General features: G+C 62.0%; 1 protein-coding gene across 1 annotated transcript; it reads left to right on the forward strand.

The window, feature by feature from the left end:
• Window positions 1-1224: 1224 nt before the first annotated feature.
• COL9A2 (collagen type IX alpha 2 chain) lies at window positions 1225-14732 on the forward strand. The gene is made up of 32 exons (XM_086764960.1): window positions 1225-1303; window positions 3196-3270; window positions 4033-4068; window positions 4164-4226; window positions 5547-5600; window positions 5865-5900; window positions 6120-6143; window positions 6287-6340; window positions 6665-6718; window positions 6927-6974; window positions 7258-7314; window positions 7746-7799; window positions 8104-8157; window positions 8737-8790; window positions 9004-9057; window positions 9146-9199; window positions 9380-9433; window positions 9729-9782; window positions 10039-10092; window positions 10289-10333; window positions 10417-10470; window positions 10757-10810; window positions 10890-10943; window positions 11582-11653; window positions 11742-11777; window positions 11995-12039; window positions 12251-12283; window positions 12648-12794; window positions 13319-13373; window positions 13454-13642; window positions 13784-13861; window positions 14192-14732. Exons 1-32 carry the CDS (start codon window positions 1232-1234, stop codon window positions 14395-14397), a joined length of 2073 nt encoding a protein of 690 aa, XP_086621086.1. The 5' UTR covers window positions 1225-1231; the 3' UTR covers window positions 14398-14732.
• Window positions 14733-21382: the final 6650 nt, after the last annotated feature.

Raw genomic sequence — 21382 nt, forward strand, 5'->3', positions numbered from 1 at the left:
CTATGTAGTAATCTGAGAGACACCTGAAATTACATCATTCTTCCAAAAGTGACCCTGGTGTCCCAGAAAGGCGCTGGGCTCGGTGGCGGCACTGGGGCACGTCTGCCTGGGGCACGAGCAGAAACACCCCGGCGGCTCCGTGGACGGCAAGGACCCGAATTCGGGTGCTCTGGAATCGAGGTGCTCTCAGCCCAGAGCCAAAAGGGTTTTTGTCTCCAAACGCCTGGGCTGGCCCCGTGCCTGCTGGAGGGGATGCAGACCACTGCCCTGCCACCCCCCCGGCCCGCGCTGGGGTGCAGGCAGCACCCTGCCCGCTCCTGGGGGGGGACCACTGAGCCCCCCCGATACCAATGAACCAGTCTTGGGCAGCTCGTCGCGAAGCCTTCGAGCCCTCTGTGAGGAGGAGGAAGAACTCGCCAAGATGAATCATCCCCACGTTCCCCGGGAGCTGGAGGGGGTGGCAAGTTTGGGGGGGCGGCTGCCAGCGAAGGCAGACGCTGGGGTGGGGGGGCTGGGAGCAGGAGGGTGATGAGCGGGGCGTGAGTCCCCCCATGGACGTGGGGCTCGTGCCCTGCCAGGGCGGTGGGGAGCAGCCGGTGACCCCATGGCACAGCCCCCCTTCCCCTCCCGGTGCCACGCTGGGGCGACAGGGACATTTCCAGGAGTGTCCCAGGACCCACAGCGGGGCTGCACAGGGGCTCATAGGAGCAGACCCGCCAGAAATCCCCTGGGACCCCCCGCAGGGTGGCAGGAACTGGCCCCCAGTGCTGACCCATCACGAAGTGCGGGGCCAACCGCAGCCCTGGACCCCGCAGCACTGGCATGGGTGTCGTGATGGGGACATCACAGGGGACACCCTGGCACTCCTGGGGGGGCCCACGCCGATGTCCTGGCTGGGGTCTCACCATCAGCACACCCCCCCAGCTCGTCCCCCTCCTCTCGCAGCCCCTTGTCTGCATCAAAGCCCCTTTGTGCCACTCGTGCCCAATTCCCTGCCAACCGCCACACCAAATCCTCCTCCACCGTGGTGCCAAACCCTCTCCTTCCCAAAATAGCCACGGGCTCACCTGAGCAGGGGCCGGGGGGGGAGGGAAGGCCGGGGGGGGGTCCCCGCCTGCCTTCGTCCCACTGCTCCATATTAATGAGCCCCCTCCTCCTCCAGCGTCCGGCCCCGTGTGCGGCTGGGGGCCGCTGCCATACCTGAGCGCAGCGGGACGAGGCCGCCCTCGCCATGGCCAGCTGCTCCCCCGTTCTCCGGCTCTGGCTCTTGCTCCAAGCCGCCTGCCTCTGCCTGGCCCAGATTGTAAGTCCTCTGCTGGATTCCCGCTCTGCGCCGGGTTGGGATGGGGGACGGGGAGCCGATGGAGAGCAGTTGGAGAGGGGACGGAGAGTGGACGGAGAGGGGACGCTTCCCCACCTGCCCCGTCGCAGACGCTCGCTCGCAGTGCTGAGCACCCCTGGGGCTTTCTGATTATTTTCCCAGCACCTTTCGCTCAGTTTTCCCAGGAATGCCCCATGATGGCGGGGGGGGGGGGGGTGGGAGCAGCCCCCAGCCGGGACCCCCAGCCCCGACCCACTGGGGACCTTTCCATGCTGAAACCTGCTCCGTGAGCCAGGGACAGGACTGGGCTGCATGAGGTTTGGGACTTGCTAGCTAAACAATTTGAGTTTTATTTTCCCCGTGGAGCGGCAATGGGGGGCTCTCCGCTCTTTGCCTCCCCAGCAGCCACCAGATCTTCCACCTCCCGTTACCTGGGAAAAAGCGTATCTCCTTCTGCTCGGGGGGCAGAACCGGGCTCGGGGGGCTGTGGGGGGCTCTGACCCTCCTGGGGCTCCACAGGGACTTGCCGAGGGGTAGCAGGGAGGGACCCCAGCGGCGGAGGTGTTGGGGGATCCCGGTGGGCTCTCCGGACTCACCCAGTGGCAGGAGAAAATAAATCGGAGAGGAGTGAAGGGAAGGTGTCCCTCTGCTCCTCGGGGCGAGCGGTGTGAGCGGTGCTCCTCCTGGGATCCCACCCGAAAAGAGAAAACACTCCCCCTGCCCTGCAACTGCAAAAATCAGATTTTTAGAGAAGATTTTGGAAAAAATTCTTCCCATGTGGCTCCTGAACTGCCCGCTGGCACGGACAGCCTTGCTGTGGAGAGCTGGGGGGGCTCCTAAAGCATCCCCCCTGGATGCCCGTGGGGTTGTGGTGGCAGGGTCTGGCCGGGGGAGCGGGCTCCAGCTGGAGCAGGGGGGATGCGGGAGCTCTTGGAACAAGGATCCATTTGGAAATCGCTCGGGCAGGACAAAGGTGCCATTCAGGGGTGTTCCCGGGGACGGTGCTTGCTCCCAGCCCGGCTGCGGGATTTGCTTCCAAGGTGAAGCCGGGGCTCTCCTCGTTCTGTGATCAAACCAGCATCCTCTCATCTTTACACATCTCACTTTTTCAACATAAATATGCCTGGAAGGACGGAGTCGTCGCCGGCGTGCAGCCCCTGCCAGCCCGTCTGGTTTCCATTTCCAGGAACACGAGGGGCTGGGTCTCCGGGCCCGGAGCCTCTCTCCCCCCTGACACCCCGTTAGGATAACAGAGATTTCTTTGCAAGAGCCGCTCCTGCGGAGCCTTGTGCAAACCTCAGCGCTGGGGCCGGCTGCTCGGGGAGCGGGCGGCTGAATGGCGCTTTTGTGCGCCGCTGCGGAGCGATGCTGCGGGCAGCCGGCCAGCACGGCGCAGGCAGCAGCGGGGCTCGGGGTCCCCGTTTCACACCAGGGCTTCGAAATTCTACCCGTGCTCTTAGAAATCCCAGTGCTGGGCTTGCACCCGGAGCCGAGAGGGGCCTTCGCAAGCGCTGCCATCGCCCCATCGAGACCCCGCTCCGTCGGGGCAGGACCCCCCGCGGGCACCAGGGTGGGGGTGGGTGGCGATGGGGTAGGAACCAGGCAGGGGATGGGGTTACACCGGTGTGGGGGGACATTTCCTAGGTTTCTCCATCCATGCCCTTACTGGGGGGCATGAGCTGGGCAGCGGAGGACCCGTGGGGAGGGACAGAGCTCTGACACTTCGGGGTGTCGCTCCATCCCAGCTCTCCGGAGATGGGTCCCCAGCACACACCGACGGCAAGCGCCGCGCCCTGGGCTCTCCCTGACCCCCAGCATCTCTCTGGGTCTGGCTGCTCCTTCTTGACATGGGCCCCCTTCCTTTTTCCCCGCAGCGAGGGCCGCCTGGCGAGCCTGGCCCGCGAGGGCCCCCCGGTCCCCCAGGAGTGCCGGGAGCGGATGGCATCGACGTGAGTGCGGCATGGCCGGGAACCTGTGCGGGCTGGAGGGAGGGAGGGAGGGGACCTGCAGCACAAAGAGGGACATTGTGTCGAGGCAGAGGCTGGAGAAGGGCAGGGGGTGCCGATGCCGTGCGGCTCCTGCACTATGCTGATCCCAGACTGGAGTGGATGGGGCCCTGTGGAGCATCCCTGGCTCTGCCGGTGGCCCTGGGTGGCAGTGATGGCTCCTGCACCGTGGCTCCATCCACCCCCATGGGACAGCAGCCCGTGGCCTCCCGACCACCCTGGGAAATGGGGCCCGGGATGCTTTTTTTGGGGAGCACAGCGGCAGGAAGGTTTGGGTGCGCACCCCTGTCCGGGCAGCGCGGGATGCTCGAGGGGTCAGGTGCAGGGATCAGCCCAGGGATGCCCGGTGAGGAGGGGGTGCCGCGGGGGAGCGGGACACCCAGGTCGGGTGCCCGCAGAGCGGCGAGGTGGTGGAGGGCTGCGGCGGCAGCTGCAGCTCCCTGAACAGAGGGGAGCTCTGTGAGCCAGCAGAAAGCACCCTTTCTCCCAGCCTTGCCCCGGGTGTTATTTTAGTGCTATTTATACCCGGGCCAGCCGCAGCCCTCCCGCAACCCCAGCACAGCCCTCTCTTCTCATCGCCAGCCCCGTCCCGACCTGGCTGCCACGCTGGGAGATCTCGTGTCTCGCTCCGGCTTGAGGAGGTGGATGGGACACCCCCTCACGGGGTGACGGACCCCTTTTTATAACTTTCTTCCCTTTCCGCAGGGTGACAAAGGCTCTGCCGGAGCCCCCGGGTCCCCGGTGAGTACCCGTGCCTCCCCGCAGCTCGCCGACGGTCTTGCCTGGTTTGGAGGAGCTCCTTTCAATCTGCCCCCCACATTTTTTCTCTTTTAAAGGGTGCCAAGGGGGAGCCTGGAGCCCCTGGTCCAGATGGGCCCCCAGGGAAACCGGGCATCGACGTGAGTACCGACCCCCTGTCCCCCCCAGCCGCAGCCCCCAGGTCCCAGCAGGGTCTCAGAAAGCTCCTCTTCCTGCAGCGCAAGGATGCTTCTCTGTCACACATGAGAAATGCCAAAATCCCTTTGTGCGGGAGCTGAGAGCACCTTTTGAACCACACCAGGCAGGGCTGTTGCCACCCCCTCCCACCGCCTGGGCTCCGAAAACGCGTCCCCCTCCACCCCACGCAGGCCAGAGCTGTGCCAGGAAACCCACGGCACCCACACCCTGAGCATGAAAAGCCTTTTCCTTGTCCTTTAGTGCAGCTGCTGTCCCGAGCCCGGGTTCAGCTCTCGGTTCCTCCAGAATAAATCTGGAGCGATCCCGTGGCCCCCTCGGAGCCACCCCCTTGGCACCCGCAGAGGTGGCATGGGTGATTCCCACGCTGTCCCCTCCCTGGCAGAGGGGCAGGCAGAAAGGGGACGGAGCTGCCTCCTTGCCCTGCCCTGATGCTTTTCGTCTGGCTCCTGGCCCCACGCTCCCCGGGCTGGAGTCTGCGGGGGTGCGTGGTGGGCACCCGGGGAGGTTTGGGGTGGGTGCCTGCCCCCCGTCTCCCAGCACCACACAGGTAAACGCCTGCGAGCATCAGACATTCACTCACTCATCAGAGAGAAACCCAAACGACAGGGTCCTCTTTTGTGTCTCCGGACGGCACTTCATAAATCTTTTGGGGCTCAGTTATTCCTCAGTAACAAATGATCGGAATAATCGCTGTCGTTATAAGCGCGCATTATCCATCCAGGCTGACCTGCCTGCTCCTTTGGATATGGGCGCTGAGCAGAGCTGGGCTGAGCGAGGGGCTGTCCGCTGGCGCGGTGCCCACACACCCAGCAGCACGCGGGAATTATCCCATGGGAGAAGCTCAAGCCGTCGGCCGCAGGGATCCAGACCCCGGTGCAGGCGCAGCCCTCGGATGCGCTGGAGCAGGGGATGAGGGAGCCAGGGAGGGACTCGGAGTTGGTATAACCGGGACTGCGGAAGGGCTCAGCTCCCCGCGTGCCTCTGCCGGAGCAGATGCACCCATGTCCTGGTTTCGGCAGGGGTCTGGGAGCGGGGCGGCTGGCGGGGGCTGCGGAGCACGGCTGCGAGGCTCGCTGTGCCGCTGCGGCTTGGGTCTGGGTACCAGCTGCACTCCAGGTTTGCTGCGTGCTGCGCACAGCGTGACAAGCACAAATTCACCGTCAATAGCCCTCGGCTGCTCGTGATGGAGAGAGCCCCAGCAAAACCGCCTGGCTGGAGAGCAGCAGCGCTGGCAGTAACCTCCGCCGTCTCTCCTCTCGCAGGGCCTGACCGGAGCCAAAGGGGAGCCAGGGCCCATCGGCAGGCCAGGACTGAAGGTGAGTGAGGAGCGATCCAGGACAGCCCCGCGGGTTCCCACCTTCCCGTCCTGCAGCCTGGCCAGGCTTGGGAGCAGCCCCGTCGCCGTGGAGGGGATGCGCGGATGCAGGAAATGGGCGATGGAGTATTTGGCAACGGGGGGGGGCACTGAGGCTGGGTCCATGGGGGCATGAGTTTTAGCAGTTCACACAGCATTGGAGCAGGGCTTGGTGGGGCCAGACCGTCCCGTTTTGGCTCCTGACTCTCCTCTTCTGTCCTGGCAGGGCCAGCCCGGACTCCCAGGGCCGCCGGGGCTCCCAGTGAGTATCTGCCTCTCCTGTGGGTGCTGGTGATGCACCCACTCCTGGCTCCGGCACCCACTCCCTGAGCACCCACGAGTGGGGTGGGAGCGGCAGAGGGATGCAGCCCTGGCCCCCTCAGTCACATTGGCATGGGCATTGCCCTGCTCGGGGCAGGGATGCTGGTGGTTTTGGGGAGTTGGAGAATTCGGACCAACTGTGTCTTTGTTCTTGTTGCAGGGCCCTTCACTGCCAGGACCACCCGTAAGTGCCGTGCTTGTGGGGCTGTGGGCGCCCGGGGACCCCGCTCGGGGTTGTGCTGGAAGAGCTCAAATCTTGGCATCCCCAAAGAGGGGGTCTCGGGGCTCAACCTCTCTCACTCAGTGAATCTCTCTCCTCTCCTTAAGGGGCTTCCAGGCCAGGTTGGGATTCCTGGAGAGATCGGAACACTGGGACCCAAGGTGAGGGGTTGCAGGAAAACCTCCCCTCCTTACTGCAGCATCCACCTCTCAGCGCTTCGGGGCTCCCGGGGTACACAGGGACGACCCTGTAATACGGGGGAGTAGGGTCCTACAGCTGGGATGGAGAGGTGATGGACTCTGTGCCTGCAGCCGGGTCCCCCAGCACCGTCCGTCCCCTCCCCAGCTCACGGCCGAGGGGTGCTCGAGCTCCCGCAGTGCCAGCCTGGGTCTCTGGTGCTTCAGCACCCCTCTCCACCCCTGCTCCAGCAGCACCTGCCACCTGCCCGCCCCTAAATCTCTTTTCCTGGAATTGTTCTTTCCTAGGGTGACCCTGGACCCGACGGCCCACGGGGTCCCCCCGGCCCTCCAGGGAAACCTGTGAGTATCTCCCCAATCCTCAGCATCTTCTGCAGGAGGGAAGAAGTCCCCCAGCCCCTCAGCCCAGCGCCTGGGGCCGGGACTCGGGCTCTGGCACACACCCCCCACCCCGTGCCTTGCTCCCCTCCCACCCAGGGGTAGCGTTCACCCCTCCTGTAAAATGGTGCTGGTATTAAACCGTGGCTGCTGATCGTCTCCTTCCCTCCAGGGCCCCCCAGGACACATCCAGGGACTGGAAGGCAGTGCTGATTTCTTGGTGAGCGCTCCCGTTACCTTGTCCCTTTGGCAGGCCATGGCAGGGCGATGGCAGCTGGAAGAGCATCTGCTGCCCTGGCCTGAAATACAGCCCCCCAGTGTAGCTTGGTAACTGGGGGCTGATAGAGTGGGAAGAAGCAGGGTACCCAGCCAAAACGATGGGTCCCCTGCGTCCCAGCACAGCCCGGCTTTGGGACTCATGGGAGCCCGTCCTTCCCAGCATGGCTTCTCCATATCCTCTGGGTCCTTTCCCAACTCAGCCTGTGTTTCTTCTTCCCCACCAGTGCCCAACGAGCTGCCCACCGGGTCCTAAGGGCCCCCAGGGACTGCAGGGACTGAAGGTAAGGGAGCCCCAGAGCTGCGGGGAGCAAGCAGGGACCATCACACTCAGTGATGTGCCTGGGGGAGTCTGGGGCCAAGCACGAACTGGCTGGGGCACGGGGAGCTCAGGAGCTGCTGGGGAGCACAAGGGTGTGCAGACTCAGAGAGTCCTGGGGGCAAAGATGTTGTGGGAGAGGTCTTGTGTGGCTCCCCAGCTCCTGCCAACCCCTTCCTGGGGTGCGAGACCCTGTGCCGAAGCCCCAGCCCCAAGCTGGGGACTCTGAGCCCCACCACAACACCAGTGGGACGCTGAGCCCCACCACGTCACCACTCAGCACCCCAGGGCGGGACGCTGCAGGCAGGGTGGCTCTGGGTGATGTGTCCATCAGGACGCTGCCTCCATCCCGCTGCTCTGCCCAGGGATGCTCACGGTTTTCCTCTTCATCCTCAGGGACACAGAGGCCGCCCTGGTGCCCTCGGCGAGCCCGGCAAGCAGGGCAAGCAGGTGAGAGACCTCTCCGGCAGCTTCCTGGTGGGAGCCAGGCGTGCTGGCATCGTGGGGAGCAGGAGCTGGACTGTAGGGCAGGGGGCTCTGGGGAGAGAAGGTGGGAAAGAAGGAAGGAGATCGAGAGGGAGGAGGGCGATCTGGGGCTGGGACATGGAGGGTGGACAGGGTGGTCTTCCCACAGTGGCTCCCTGGGTGGGGGGGACCTGTCTCCGTCCCCTGCTAGGTCCCAGGTGAGGGGGTCTTGGGTCTGTACGCATGCTCCACCCCAAGAGTCTCCTCTCTCCTCTCCATCCCTCCCCAGGGCCCCAAGGGTGACGTTGGCGTCTCCGGAGAACAAGGCGTCCCAGGCCCTCCGGTAAAGTATTTATTTCTCCTTGCTGCTCTGTGCCCCGGGTGCCCCAGGGGCTGGGGGCAGCCAGTTTGTGCCTGGCCCAGGAACACCCAGGAACACGACATCCATGTGTCCCTGCTCCTGGGGACGCATCGCTGGGACCGGAGTGAAGCCTTCATCCCATCCATCTTCCTCCCTGGGGACGAATTGTCTGCATACACCAAGCCCCCCGAACCCCACCTGAACGGGGGCGCGGTGCCCGAGTCACCACGGGGACGCGGGGATTAAAGCCGTTGGAGCTCGCCGAGCGCTTTGAAGATGAAAAGCAATTAACGGGCTGAGCCCTTCGGTGCGGGAAAGGGCAAACCGGCTTTGAAGCCAAGAGCTTTGGCGGGAGAAGCAGCCCCAGTTTGGGCCCGTTGCTGTTATGGAACCGACAGCTGGAAAGGCACCCGCTGGGGGGCTGCCGAATTAGGAGCGAGCGGCGGGACTGAAATACCTTGTGTTTGGCAAAACCGGCTGATTCCCAGTACCGGCTTTTGCTCTAATTGCGGCCTCCCCCGGGCTGTTCCCAGCTAAACCGGCTGTTGTTCCCTTCCGCAGGGACCGCAGGGCCTGAGGGGTTACCCCGGCATGGCGGGACCCAAGGGCGAGACGGTAAGGACTGTGGGGCGCAGGGGCGGCTGTGCCTGGCTCCGGGGGGGACCGGCTCCCGTGGCGATGCTGCCCAGGCCGGAGGCTGCTTCCCAGGAGCATCGCTACCGTGGCGGCTGGACGCTGCCTTGGGGAGCTGGACGCTGCCTCTGGCTAGCGGGGGCTGAACTTGTGAAGATGGGAGGGACTGACCCCCGCCCCGTGCTCTCTTTGCAGGGCCCTGTTGGCTACAAGGGGATGGTTGGCACCATCGGAGCGGCTGGGCGGCCGGTGAGCACCCTCCCTCATCCCTGGGGGCCATGGGGCAGCTGGAGGACCCCACAATTCGCTGCTCAGCCCCCGTCTTTCTCCCCTCCAGGGCAGGGAAGGCCCCAAGGGACCACCTGGGGACCCTGGCGAGAAGGGAGATCTGGTAGGTAACCCACCCTGTTGAGGAGGGTGGCACCATGCCCTGTGCGATGCCAGTGCCCCCTTTTCCCCATCTTGGCCCCGCTGCCCAACACAGAGAGGGGCTCTGTCCAGGCATCTCCTCCCTCTCCATCCCCTGCACCAAGAGGGAGGCTGAAATAACACTTACCCTTTCCCACTTTAGGGTGGCCGCGGCATCAGGGGCCCCCAAGGAGACATTGGCCCCAAGGGGGAGAACGTAAGTACAGCCAGCAGCACCCCTGCCCACGGCTGGGGCTGAGCCCTCGCGAGGAGAAGCCTCTGTCGTTCTCTGTCCTGTTCGGGGACACCCTGCGTCCTTAGACCCCAGCCCAGTGCAGGGCCGGGAGCGCGGCAGCCGCTTCCTACACGCTGCCAGCCTGGCTGTGGCGGGACCCCTGCTCTGTGCAGGGCTGGAGCTCTCCTTTCCCTTCCCAGCCCTTTCTTGCCCCCACCGTGGTCCTTTCGGTCCCTCTCGGAGGTGGCAGACTGAGCCACTCTTCCCCCTTCTGCAGGGTCTCCCGGGAATTGACGGCAAGGACGGCACCCCGGGCATCCCAGGCGTGAAGGTGAGCTGCTGCTGGTGCTGGGGAACGGACACGCGCTGCTCCTCGTACCAGCGCTTGCTGGAAACAACAGGGATGGCGAGCAGCGTAAGGTCCCGGCCCTTCACGCGGCATCTCCTGCCTGGTGGAGTGCGACTGTCCCCACGGGACCAAGGACAGTGTCCCCTTTTGGCCAGGACTCCCTTGTCCCACCCGTGGACACCCCGTTTCCTCACCTTTTCCCACCACCACACGGTAACAGTCTCTCTGTCCCTCACAGGGCAGCGCGGGACAAGCTGGCCGTCCAGGGCCACCGGGCCACCGAGGACAAGCTGTGAGTAGGGGACCGTGGGAGCCCCTGACCCGGGGGGGTGCCCCAATACCCACGGGGTGACACCCCCGATCCCTGGGCTGTGCCAGGGTGCAGACCCAGCACCCAGCAGGGATGCTGCCTTGGGTCATGGAGCACCGGGCAGTGCCGCTGCCTCCGGCGCTGCGCACGAGGGGTGATCCCAGCTTTGTTTCCGCAGGGCTTGCCGGGCCAGCCAGGAAGCAAAGGTGGCCCAGGAGACAAGGTGGGTCTGAGAGTCACCCCCTCTGAGCTCCATCCCTGAGCCCACAGCCTTGTCCCCTCACTGTCCCCACCTCCTGTTTGCAGGGTGAAGTGGGCGCTCGAGGCCAGCCCGGCATCACCGGTGCGCCGGGGCAGATCGTAAGTACGGAGACATCACGGTGTTCCTCCCGGGCACAGCCTGGTCTGGCTGTCTCCCTCTCTGTTCCCGATTTGCTGTCGAACAGAAAGCGCAGTTGGGGTGCTTCATCATCCCCCGGCCCTACTCTTCCTCTGGGGCTGCTTCTCCAGCCCTGCACCCAGCACCCCCTTGGCCACCCCGTGCAGCGGCAGCCCCTCGCCCCGCATCCCTCAGGGAAGGATGATGGCTTGTGAATGGGAGAGGGATGCAGCTGCTCTGGGGTCTCTTTTTTTCCCCTCCTTTTAGGGTGAGCCTGGACCTCGGGGTGAGCAGGGACCACAGGGTGTCCCCGGGATGAAGGTGAGTCCAGGGCATCACAGGGTTTTGTGGCAGTGCCGGGAACTGCCCCTGACTCTGCTCTCTTCCCGAATCTCCGTAGGGAGACCGGGGCGAACGTGGCCTCGTGGGCCCTCCCGGCGAGCAGGGGAGAGCGGTGAGTGGTACCCGCAGCCGGGCTGGGAAACCGGCATCACCTCGGCACGGCTTGGGGATGCCTGGGAGCGCGGCTGGGGAGGAGGGACGGGGAAGCATGGGGCAAAGTGGGATCCGCTGCACGGGCTTCTCGCTTTGATCATGGCCGGGGTCCATCACGCACCCCGTCCCGCTGGGCCTGGCTGCTGGGGTGAGGGATTAGCCGAGGGGGCAAATAGCGGGGGGATTAGCGGGTCCAGGGCAGCCCCAGCTGGGTGAGGAATTTCCTCCCAGCCCAGCGAGAGCAGGGAGGCTGCCCAGCCCCTCTTGGAGGCTTTCCCAGGGTGGAAAAACAGTCCAAAAGTGACCTTTTTCCCCTCTGGTTTCCTGGGGACTGGGGCCTCATCCCTGGCGGAGCCCCCTCCTCTTGGCACAGCTGGACGGGAGGGTCCTGCGCTGTTTTCTGCCCTCTTCCCCCTCAGAGGCCGGATTCGGGGCAGGTTGGGATGCTGTGGGGCACCTGGGATGCTGGAGGGAACGGGGAGCTGGCCGTGCAGTTTCCTGCCTTGGGAAAAGATGCTCTGAGCGGGTAGCAGGGTCTTCCCACGGCCTCTTCTCACTTATTTTTCTCTTTTTTTTTCATCTTACCTTGATCTCCAGGGGCCCAAGGGCGAGCAGGGTCCACCGGGGATCCCAGGACCCCAGGGCTTGCCAGGAGTCAAAGGAGACAAGGTGACTGCTCCCGGCTGCGGGGGACGGGGCGCAGCTCCGGGAAGCTGTGCTCAGCTGGGCTGACCCCCCCCCTCTCTCCTCTCTCCAGGGCTCCCCAGGGAAAACCGGCCCCAAAGGCAGTACCGTGAGTCTGTCCCCCTCCTGCGCGGGCCGGGCGATCCAGTGGGGAATCGCTGGCGTTAGAGTTTTATGGGGGTGGCACCCACCTTGGGGTGGGGGTTCTCCATCAATACCACCAGCATCCCAGTCAAATGCAGCAGGTGGAAAGGGCGGGGGGTAAAGCGGCTGTGGAGGTGGGTGCTGGTGGTGGAAGCTCACATTTCTGATTGCCTTTCCTCTAGGGAGACCCCGGCGTTCACGGCCTCGCGGGGCTGAAGGGAGAGAAGGTGGGTCCCCACAGATGGTTCCCGGGGTGGGGGGACAGGGGCTGGGCACGGGCCCAGCACCTCCTGCCCCACGCCGCCGTGGGTACTGCAGCATTGCACCCCATTGCAGCTGTGGTGCACTCCGAGGGGGGGGGTACGTGTGCCTCCCCCCAGCAGCACCTCTAAATTCGTGCTGTCTCCTCATGGCATTTCTTGTGTCCTCTGTCCCCAGGGTGAATCGGGCGAGCCGGGGCCAAAGGGACAGGTGAGTGAGTGGGAGTTTGGGAGCAAGGGACCCCCCCACACCTTTGTGCTGAGGGGCTCTGCGGGACGCTCAGCCGGGGGTGATCACCCCAGCCAAGGCGGTTGGTGATCCACGGGGCTGGTGCATGCTGCACACAGGTGGTCTGAGAAAGTCCTTTCACTGGAGATGGGTTTCAGTGACTGCCTCCAGCCCTGGATTCAGGTTTAGCCCTGGATTCAGGTTTAGCCCTGGATTCAGGTTCGGGGTTCAGACCCCAGCTGCAGCAGTTGGTACTGGAAATCCTGGGGGTCTCGGGGCGCAGCCCCTGTGCTCGGGATGGAGCTGAGCTCCCCGCTCCTGATGCCGCTCTCCATCCCCACCGCAGCAAGGCGTCCAGGGCGAGCTCGGCTTCCCCGGCCCCTCAGGGGACGCGGGCGCGCCCGGCGTGCAAGGCTACCCGGGACCTCCCGGCCCGCGAGGACTCGTCGGGGAGCGCGGCGTGCCAGGGATGCCTGGCCCACGGGGCGTAGCGGTGAGTACCCCCAGCACCCCGCATCCCCTCCTCACCTGCATCGCGTCGGCGGTGACCTGGGGGCTGCCGCCTTCGGCTTGTCCAGCTCTGCGGGTGAATTGCCCCCCATCTTTTTGTACCAAGCAATTCCTCTGGGAAATGGCTGCCATTCGGCTCAGAACCTGCTGGGCTGAGTCAGGATCCCACCTTTCTTGAAAAGATGAATTCTTTATTTGTCACCCTGTATAGCATCAGCAGCAGGTTTAGGTCCAATATGTGCCTGGGGGACAGAATTTTTCCGTATAAGCCTCATTTCAAACTTGCAAAATGAGAAAGTTAATGCAGTGAGCAGGTTGCGGCGTGGCCAGGCACAGCACGAACCGAGGCTGGAGGACTCGTACTGGGACAAAATGGAAAAGGAGGAAGGGTGGGAAGGTGGGGTCAGGTGCATCGGGATCGGGATGGGACCGGCCCTGAGGGTGCAGGTGGGGATGGAAGGAGCAACCTCCCTTTACGGTGTGTTCCTCTTCTCGCCTCCCTGGCAGGGCCGGGACGCTGGGGACCAGCACATCATCGACGTGGTCCTGAAGATGCTGCAAGGTGAGGAGGGGAGCAGGGCGCTGCTGGCCGGGTGGCTGCCACCACGTCCCGTCCCACACCGGCCCCTCTCTGCCCTACAGAGCAGCTGGCGGAAGTGGCTGTCAGCGCCAAGAGAGCTGCCCTGGGCGGGGTGGGTGCCATGGGACCCCCCGGACCCCCCGGCCCCCCAGGGCCGCCTGGTGAGCAGGGCCCGCACGGACCCATGGGACCTCGAGGCGTCCCCGGCATCCTGGGTGCTGCCGGGCAGATCGGCAACATAGGACCTAAAGGTAGGTGGTGGGTTGGCGTCCCCACCAAAATCCTTTGGGCTGACCCTGCCACAGTCATACCCCGGCTCAGTCCCTGAGCAGGGTCAGTGTTTCCCGCTGCGGCTCTAACAAGTCCTTCCCTCCCCGTTTCTTTCCCTGCAGGGAAGCGAGGCGAGAAGGGCGAGCGGGGAGAAACTGGCCGTGGCCACCCCGGCATGCCGGGACCCCCGGGGATCCCAGGTAAGCCCCTCTCCCCCCGGCACAGACAGGGCCAGCAGCCCCCGTGTCCCTTGCTGGTGCGATGACGAGCCCAGCGGTGGCTCGGGACCTTCTGGCCCATCCCTACAAACCTGCACGGGTTCATCCTGCAAAGCTTTAACCTGCAGCAGCCTTTGCTGGCTCCTCAGCCCTGCCAGCCGCTATTCCGGGCCCCTCAGTACTGTTCACTTGCCGCACCGCTCTGCTAACGCATCCCCGTCCTCGCTGGCAGCATTTCCTGCGCTCTGCTCCGGCAAAGGCTGTGCTCAGCACCCACAAATGCACCTGCTGACGGCCACGCTCCCCTTGCAGGTCTCCCCGGCATCCCTGGCCACGCGCTCGACGGCAAGGCTGGAGAGCGGGGCCTGCCGGGATCACCGGGAGAGGCTGGCCGGCCGGGCTTGCCCGGTCCCGCTGGCCTGCCGGGCTTTTGCGAGCCAGCCGCTTGCCTGGGAGCCTCGGCGTACGCCGCCGCGCGCCTGACGGAGCCAGGGGCCGTCAAGGGTCCCGTCTACTGAGGAGACGCCGGCACCGCGGCAGAGCCGGCCGGCAAACCCACGCCGGGGCTGGCAGCAAAGAGACCAGAAAACTGCAAATCCATAGGGAGCAACCTCTGCCCGTCCCGGCTGCGGGAGAGCGCTGGGCTCGGGGCAGCCGCCGCAGGGGAAATGCAGCCTCGGGAATTCAATTTGGTGTAGGTATCACCCCCTTCCCACAGCCCAGGGGATGGTGAGGAACAAAGAGAGGTCCCCTCGCGTCCTGTCCTCGTTACTGGGGTTCGTTACCCACCCCTCCAGCCCGTCCTCCGCTCCCTGTGCCCCTTCCCAAAGAAATAAATTGACTTTTATACAAACCCTCTCACTCTCTTATGTCCTGCTTGGTGCTCAGTCGGCTCATTGCCTATTTCCTTTTTGTCCTCGTTTTTTTTTCCTGAAACAAAAGTTGTGGTTTGATTATTTAAGACACTTGCCAGATATAGCCTTTTCAACGGTTGGGCACTCACAGGAGCTGTAAATCTTTGTAAAATAGGATTATTTTATAACTATGAATAGGGAAAAACACCAACTTTAAAAAAAAATGGACAATAAAAACGAGATGGATTGTTAAAGAACTGAAAAAACGTGTTGATTTCTTTGAACCAAACAAGGCTATACTAGTGGGGGGGTGTTATTTGAGGGCTGAATTCAGTTTTTCTGTCGTTTCAAGGCTTTTTGGTGGGTACCTCAAGTGCTCATGCCCATCCTCGGGGACAGTTTCAGCCTCTCAGTAAGTTCTTAGGCAAGAGCCCCTGCTTTTCCCCGCTCTTGCACTGCTGCAAGCATGTAGAGGAATTCCCCCCCCGCCCCCCCCGAGCCTCCCCAGTGGGAAGTGAATTTCCCAGAAATACATCGGGCACCTTCAAAGGGGGCCAAGTCTGCCCGCGTCCCCTCGCAATCAAGTGGGCCAGAACACTATCAGCAGCGCCGCAAAGGGTATTGATCTCTTACCAGTGAGAACGGCGGCCGGCGGCTCTAACCAGATCCGCAGGTGTCTTTCCCATTATTGCCATCGACAGCAGAAAGGATTACAGCTCCGCGGCGGGAGCAATGGGGCTTCGCTTTGTAAGATAAATAAAAATCAATTTTTGTTTATTAGCAAAGCATGTTCGGCTTGGCAGGGTAACAAATCCCGAGGAGAGCGGCGGGGAAGGGCGGCCGGTTCCCTCCCGCGGCACAGAGCATCGCTGCTGCCGGCGAATGGCGCCCAAAATGGGGCCCGCAGACCCAGCACCCTGTGCCCTTCCCTCCCCACACGCACCTCGCTGCGGAGCGGGGCGTTTTCCCATCTGGAGCCTTATCTGCTCCCGGGCTCTTTGGGGGTGTCCCGCACTCCTCCATTTAAATCACCTTCTCTGCCTTGCCACTTAACATGCAATCAGCCGACTTTAAGGGGATTGTCTTTCATGTAAAACAAAAAAAATAATAAAACGGGAAGTGAATTGCAAACGTTTTACTTGCAAGTTGGAATTTAATCAAGGAATTAAGAAAGCTGCATACATATTAGGGGCCAGGCTCTGGTTGTTTGCAGTGAGTGGCAGACGCGCTCCGAATCGGCCTCTTCGTCAGAGCCTCATAAATATGCATCCAGTAAGCAGCAGATTGGGTGCCGCTGCGGAGACAAGAGGGACTGAAACCCAAGCATCTGCGGAAAGGAAACAGCTGGGAAGCGTCCAGTCCCTGCCCCCAATAATAACAGATCGTTAGCGGTAGGAGGCGAAGGAATGGCCTCGTTGAGCGCTCGTCTTCCTTTCTGGGCAAACCGGGAGATTCATCCCGGTTCCTGCCGGGAGGAATTCAGGCTACCAGCCCTCCACGGGGACAGCCCGAGGCTCCAGCTGTGCAGCACATCTGGGGCCACACCCCGGCCGCACAGCCCAAATAATTTTATTATTTTCTTAAAAATTTATTTTCTTCCCCACGAGAGGGAGCTGCCTGCCCGCTGAATCCCCCTCTTCCCAGGGAGCCCATGCTTTGGCCATTCCCACTAAAACCAGTTTTTATCCCTGGAAGGACATTGTATCCTGGCTCTCCCCTTCGCTTTGGGAGGGAAAAAAGGGTGACTCCCCCCTATCCCAGCCCCTTCCCACCGCTGGGATGTACCCGGCACAGCGAGAACACGCTGGGAGAAGGGAAGCGGGGCCACAGAGCTCTGCTGCTGGGGCGTTGGTACGGGGGGGACCCGAGGGTCCTGGGGCGCGGAGAGGCCACTTCCACGAAGGACAAAGGGCTGCCAAGGGCAGGAACGGTGCTGCTAGGTCTGCAGAGGGTCCCGGGCTGCCTGGGGGGCTGCAGGGACCTTTCCAAGAAGCCCAGGGACTCCTTACCCGCAAGCATCCCCAGGCAGGGCAGGGCAGGATGGGATGGAGCAAGTGCTCCAGCACAGTGCAGGAATATTAAGAAGATCAGGTTTTAATTAAAAGTGCCATGGAAGCAGCTGTCTGGAGCTCTTGCTCTTTTCTCTCCCATTTGCTTGTGCCTGGATTTGCCACTGTGGATTCTCCTGCTTCTGGGGCCATGGAGAGCCGGAGTCCTTGTCACCTCGCCTGTCCCACCAGTCACAAAGGCCCAACCTAGGCACTGTCCCCAGTCTCCTTTCAAAGCCGTGAGGGGGGGAAAAAAGTAAATACGGCAGTTCAATTTCTGTAGCCTGGAGCAATTAGGGGGCCTCTGATTACTGCCGTTCAAGGCTGACGAGGCCGGTGGTGCTGGCTGCACTTGGCGTTTGGACAAGCACCACTTATTCCGCTCCAGGGCCACGTGCACTGTTGCCACAGCTGAACATCCAGTGCTATCAGCGCTCTGGCAGCGGAACGGCTCCCTTCCATCAGGAGAGGAGAAACCCACCCGCGTAGCTCAGGGCAGCAGCCAGGAGAGGGGACATCCAGCAGAGAGGGTGGGATCCAGCAGAGAGGGTGGGATCCATCATCTCACAGACCGTCCTCGTACACCAGGGGCTTTTCACCCCTGGGACATCCCTAGCAGAGCACTGCAGAGGGGAGGCGTTGCCTCCTGCATGGTTGTTGGTAGGCACCCAACATCATCACCCTCCCATCCCACCTCACATCATCAGTGTCATCCTCACGTCATCAGCGTCATCCTCCTGTCCCACCTTGCATCATCAGCATCATCCTCACATCCCACCTCAAGTCAACGGCATCATCCTCCCAGCCCACCCTGGTGACCCTTCCATGGCACAGGGGCCACCACACGTGCCTGTGGGCAAGGGGCAGCACTGCTGCATGAACGATTCAGGGCAAGGAGACAAAAGTTTCCTCGAGCGAGCTAACGCATTGATGAGACCAAATTGCCTCCCTCACCCTCGAGGAGGTAAAAATGAGCTAATCACCGTTTGTTCTCTCTTGATGGATGATTAACCACAAATTAGAATATTAAACAGAGGATTTGGGGTGCGTAAATTAACAGTTGAGAATTAAGTTAATTATCGGAAGAGACATAAAACTGCTTATTTTTATTCTTGGATTATTGTTTGATGGTTTGGCCTTTTAAAAAGAGGGAGTTATTTTTGCAGTGGCTTGTTCCGCTGCTCGTGGGCAGAAGTGCCATGCACAGCCGCACCGGCCGGGACACGTGGGGTGAATGAATCCCGTGCTCCATCAGCAGGATACCGGGGACATGAATCTCTCTGCTGCAGAGAACACAGTACTGCCGGCCCGTCCATGCCCTGAGGGCGGGATGCCCCAGGCTGGAGGAGCTGATCCTGCTTCTCCAAGCAAAAAGTCAAATTTGGAAAGTGGCTCTACCCAAAAAAACGATCAGACCCTTGCAGACTGGGGATGGCAGGCAATAGGGTGTCTCAGGGAATTAACTTCGTTAATAGCCTGTTCATTTGAATGTAAACGGTGAGCCTGGCTGGTATAATGAGGCTGGGCAGTCTTATTAGAGAGCAAATTAAAGGGTTTTTGGGTGAATGCGTGCGTGCAGGAGTGGGTCTGAACATGAGATAGGGGCTTCCATGGGGAGAAACGTGCTGGAGGCGGGATGTGAGGGGTTAATCCCTGTCCTTACCGCTGCCTTTGCTTGGTACCCCACCCATGGGGACCAGATCGGGTAGGAAGGGGTCAGGGGGGTTGTGCCAGCACCCCTTAGGAGCAGAGCAACCACCCTGCACACAACAGGGCCAGACCGCGGCGAGCAGGGTGAGGTCCCCAGCCCCTCGGAAGGGGTGCGTGTCCCCAAACCCTCACTGCGGGGCCCAGGCAGGAGCTCCCAGCCCAATGCCACTGCAATGAGCTCCTCACAAGCAGCCCCGCTCCTCTCAAGCAGCCCCGCTCCTCTCCCGTGTCAATTAGCCGTGCCAACCACGACAGTGGCCGTGGGCCATGGGCACAGGGAGGGCTCCCCGGGGCGCACGCTCCCGCTTCGGAGGGGTCCCGCCACACCGATCCCGCACCCGGCAAAAGGGGAAGGAGCGTGCTGACAAAAAGCTGATTTAATTACTAGAATTGTTCTGATTACAGCCTGCAAACACTGTTATCTTGTAATTATTGCCAAGAACATGCCATTAGTACATGATTAAACACAACGTCTTGTGGGCTGCTAGCTGATTGTCTGATGCCTTCTGAACTTAATTACTTCACGCTGATAGAAAGCAATGGAAGGACAGAGCGGGGCGATGGCTCCAGAGGGGAGCTGGGTCAGGGGCTCTGCTGGGGCACCCCGTGATGGAGGGGCTCCCTTCCGAGACGCTCAGCCCACGTCTGTGGGTGTGCTCGTGATCCCAGCCCCTGCAAGTCTCAGCCAAGACACAAGCTGGGGCACGATTAGTGCCTCGGTCCTCTCCTTGCTCTGTTAGATGCCACCTGTCCTGAGTTTCAACTCATCCCGTTGAAGCAGATAATAAACACACAGCACCAGCTTTCTCCCCGTGTCTCCTAAGGTTCAAGAGTCTCCATTCAGCAGTGATAAAGCCAAGAATTTGCTCAGGACATGCTGGTGGCAAGGTGGCGTTGGGGGTATCTGGAGATACGCGCACAGCAGGGCGGGTGGATGGATGCGGGATGATGATCTTGGCCCAAGCGTTGCTGTCCCAGAACATGGGGCTCTGGGTCCCACAGACAAAGCGAGAGGAGGTCCCACTATTGACCAGTAAAGGTCCTGCTGGGAGCCCTCAAGGACGGGCTCAGCAGCGCCTCGCAGCCTGCCACAGCGCCGGCCATGAGCAGCTTGGTTTCCTCCCAGGAAAAATCCAGTAGCTGCCTGCCTCGGGGACCCTTCAGCACCTCTCACACGCTGTCACCCTGCCCTGGTGACAAGGACATACAAACTAATCCTGACATCTCATTAGCAGGATTAATTCTCAACCTTGTTCTCCTCTCGGCTGAGGAACTGGCACTGCCGCACCGAACCCCGTTCCCCTGGCCAGGGCTGCAGGTGAGCAGACGGCAGAGACCGGGAAAACACACTTCTCTCCTGCTTCCCCTTTCCCTCCAGCCCCAGCACCCAGTGCTCCTGGCCGGTCACCCGCACCCGTGTCCCCCTTTGTACCCCCACGCTGTTACCTGCTCACAGAGGAGTCTCCACCTCTCCACGGGAACCTCATCCTCTCGGCAGCTGGGACACCCCAGTCTCAGGCTTTCAGGCTTTCCAGGCACCAAACTCACACAATTTTAATTAAAGATGCTGCAGGTCCTCAGCACGGGCTCTGGGACAGACCCACACCCCCCGAAAGGGCTGGGGCTCCCTGGCCGGTGGGTTTATAGCAGAGCAGTGCGCGCAGCTGGGACGGGGAGGCTGCGGGAGCAGGTGCCGTGGGGAAACTCGTCAGCCCCGCTAATTGCTTCCAGGCTGATCGTCTGCTGGGCTTTTCCACGCTTGCTGTCTAAACGGGGAGCACATCCTCCTGGAAAGGGAGCGTCAAGGAGAAAAGCCAAGTCCCTGTTCTCTGGAAGAGGTTTTCCCCACGTTTCCTCGCGCCTGTGGCGTCGGAGTTGTATGGACACACGGCCCATCCTTCGCACATCGCGCGGTGTGGGCAGAACTCCGCGTGCGAGCGACAAATGGCCCCACGAAAGGCAAAGGAGACGGAGGAAAGGCATTGCAAAGGGGTCTGTTAGCCCAGCCTGAGCGCAGTAAAGAATCGATGAATAAAATATGAAAAGCACGAATTTATAACGGCTCATAAACATTTAATCCCTTATGCAGACCATACATATTTTTACAGCCAGATGTATGGGCTGCAGAGCCCTGATTCTGGAAGCGCGGTCCAGGTAAACAGCTGGGAAAAACCCTCGGAGATACGGCTGCGGTGCTGGCTCTCGCCTCACTGCAATGGGGAAAACTCTGTCTGCATCGCTCCGGGCACGGAGCGGGGTCTCACCCTGCCGCCCTCCACCCGCCCCGGGGCAGAGCCCCCCGAGTCGCTGCCGTGGGGCTGCGGAGCCGGGGGACGATGCTGGGGCTGCCGCCGCCGCCGCCCCCAGCTCCCGCTGGGTCTGTCCAACCTTTACCTGCCTTTCCGCGCTCGGGAGCAGGATAAAGGCGACAAACGGAGAAAAGCAGAGGAAAAAGTGAAATGGCCCCGGGTGGGCTGGGGTGCTGGCCGACCCCGGTGACGGCTCTGGCTCCTGAGCAGTGCTCACATTTCTCTTAAAAGATGATTTCCATCGCAATAACTTTGCTGCCGTCAGGAGGCAGCCTGGTGTCAGACCCATTTTTATGGCCCGCTGAAAACGCCTGCTCCTTCCCATCCTTTTTCTCTTTTGCCCTTTATTTCCCGTCTTGTGGGAAGAGGAGAGAAAAATCCCCAGCAGACTTGCCGTTTATAGAGAGTCGCGTTCAACACGAGCGAATCAATACAGCAAACCGTGCGGCGATTCAGCCAGGCGCCTGTCGCGTCCAGGTACCCCCGATCGCAGCCTGAATGAACCCAAACCATCTCCTCGCAGGAGTTAATTACAGCTCCAAAGTTCTCATCTCTTCTCCGCCAGCGCTGTATCGTCTGGCT

The sequence above is a fragment of the Chlamydotis macqueenii genome, chromosome 22, assembly GCF_036417535.1.
Source record: "Chlamydotis macqueenii isolate bChlMac1 chromosome 22, bChlMac1.mat, whole genome shotgun sequence".
NCBI lineage: Eukaryota > Metazoa > Chordata > Aves > Otidiformes > Otididae > Chlamydotis > Chlamydotis macqueenii.

What these genes read in the sequence shown, in the direction of transcription:
- COL9A2 (XM_086764960.1), top strand. Translation starts at nt 1,232, where the DNA reads ATGGCCAGCTGCTCCCCCGTTCTCCGGCTCTGGCTCTTGCTCCAAGCC. An exon ending in CTTCACTGCCAGGACCACCC is followed by an intron (nt 6,144 to 6,286) that starts GTAAGTGCCGTG and finishes CCTCTCCTTAAG; the next exon opens with GGGCTTCCAGGCCAGGTTGG. An exon ending in CCGGCCCCAAAGGCAGTACC is followed by an intron (nt 11,778 to 11,994) that starts GTGAGTCTGTCC and finishes CCTTTCCTCTAG; the next exon opens with GGAGACCCCGGCGTTCACGG.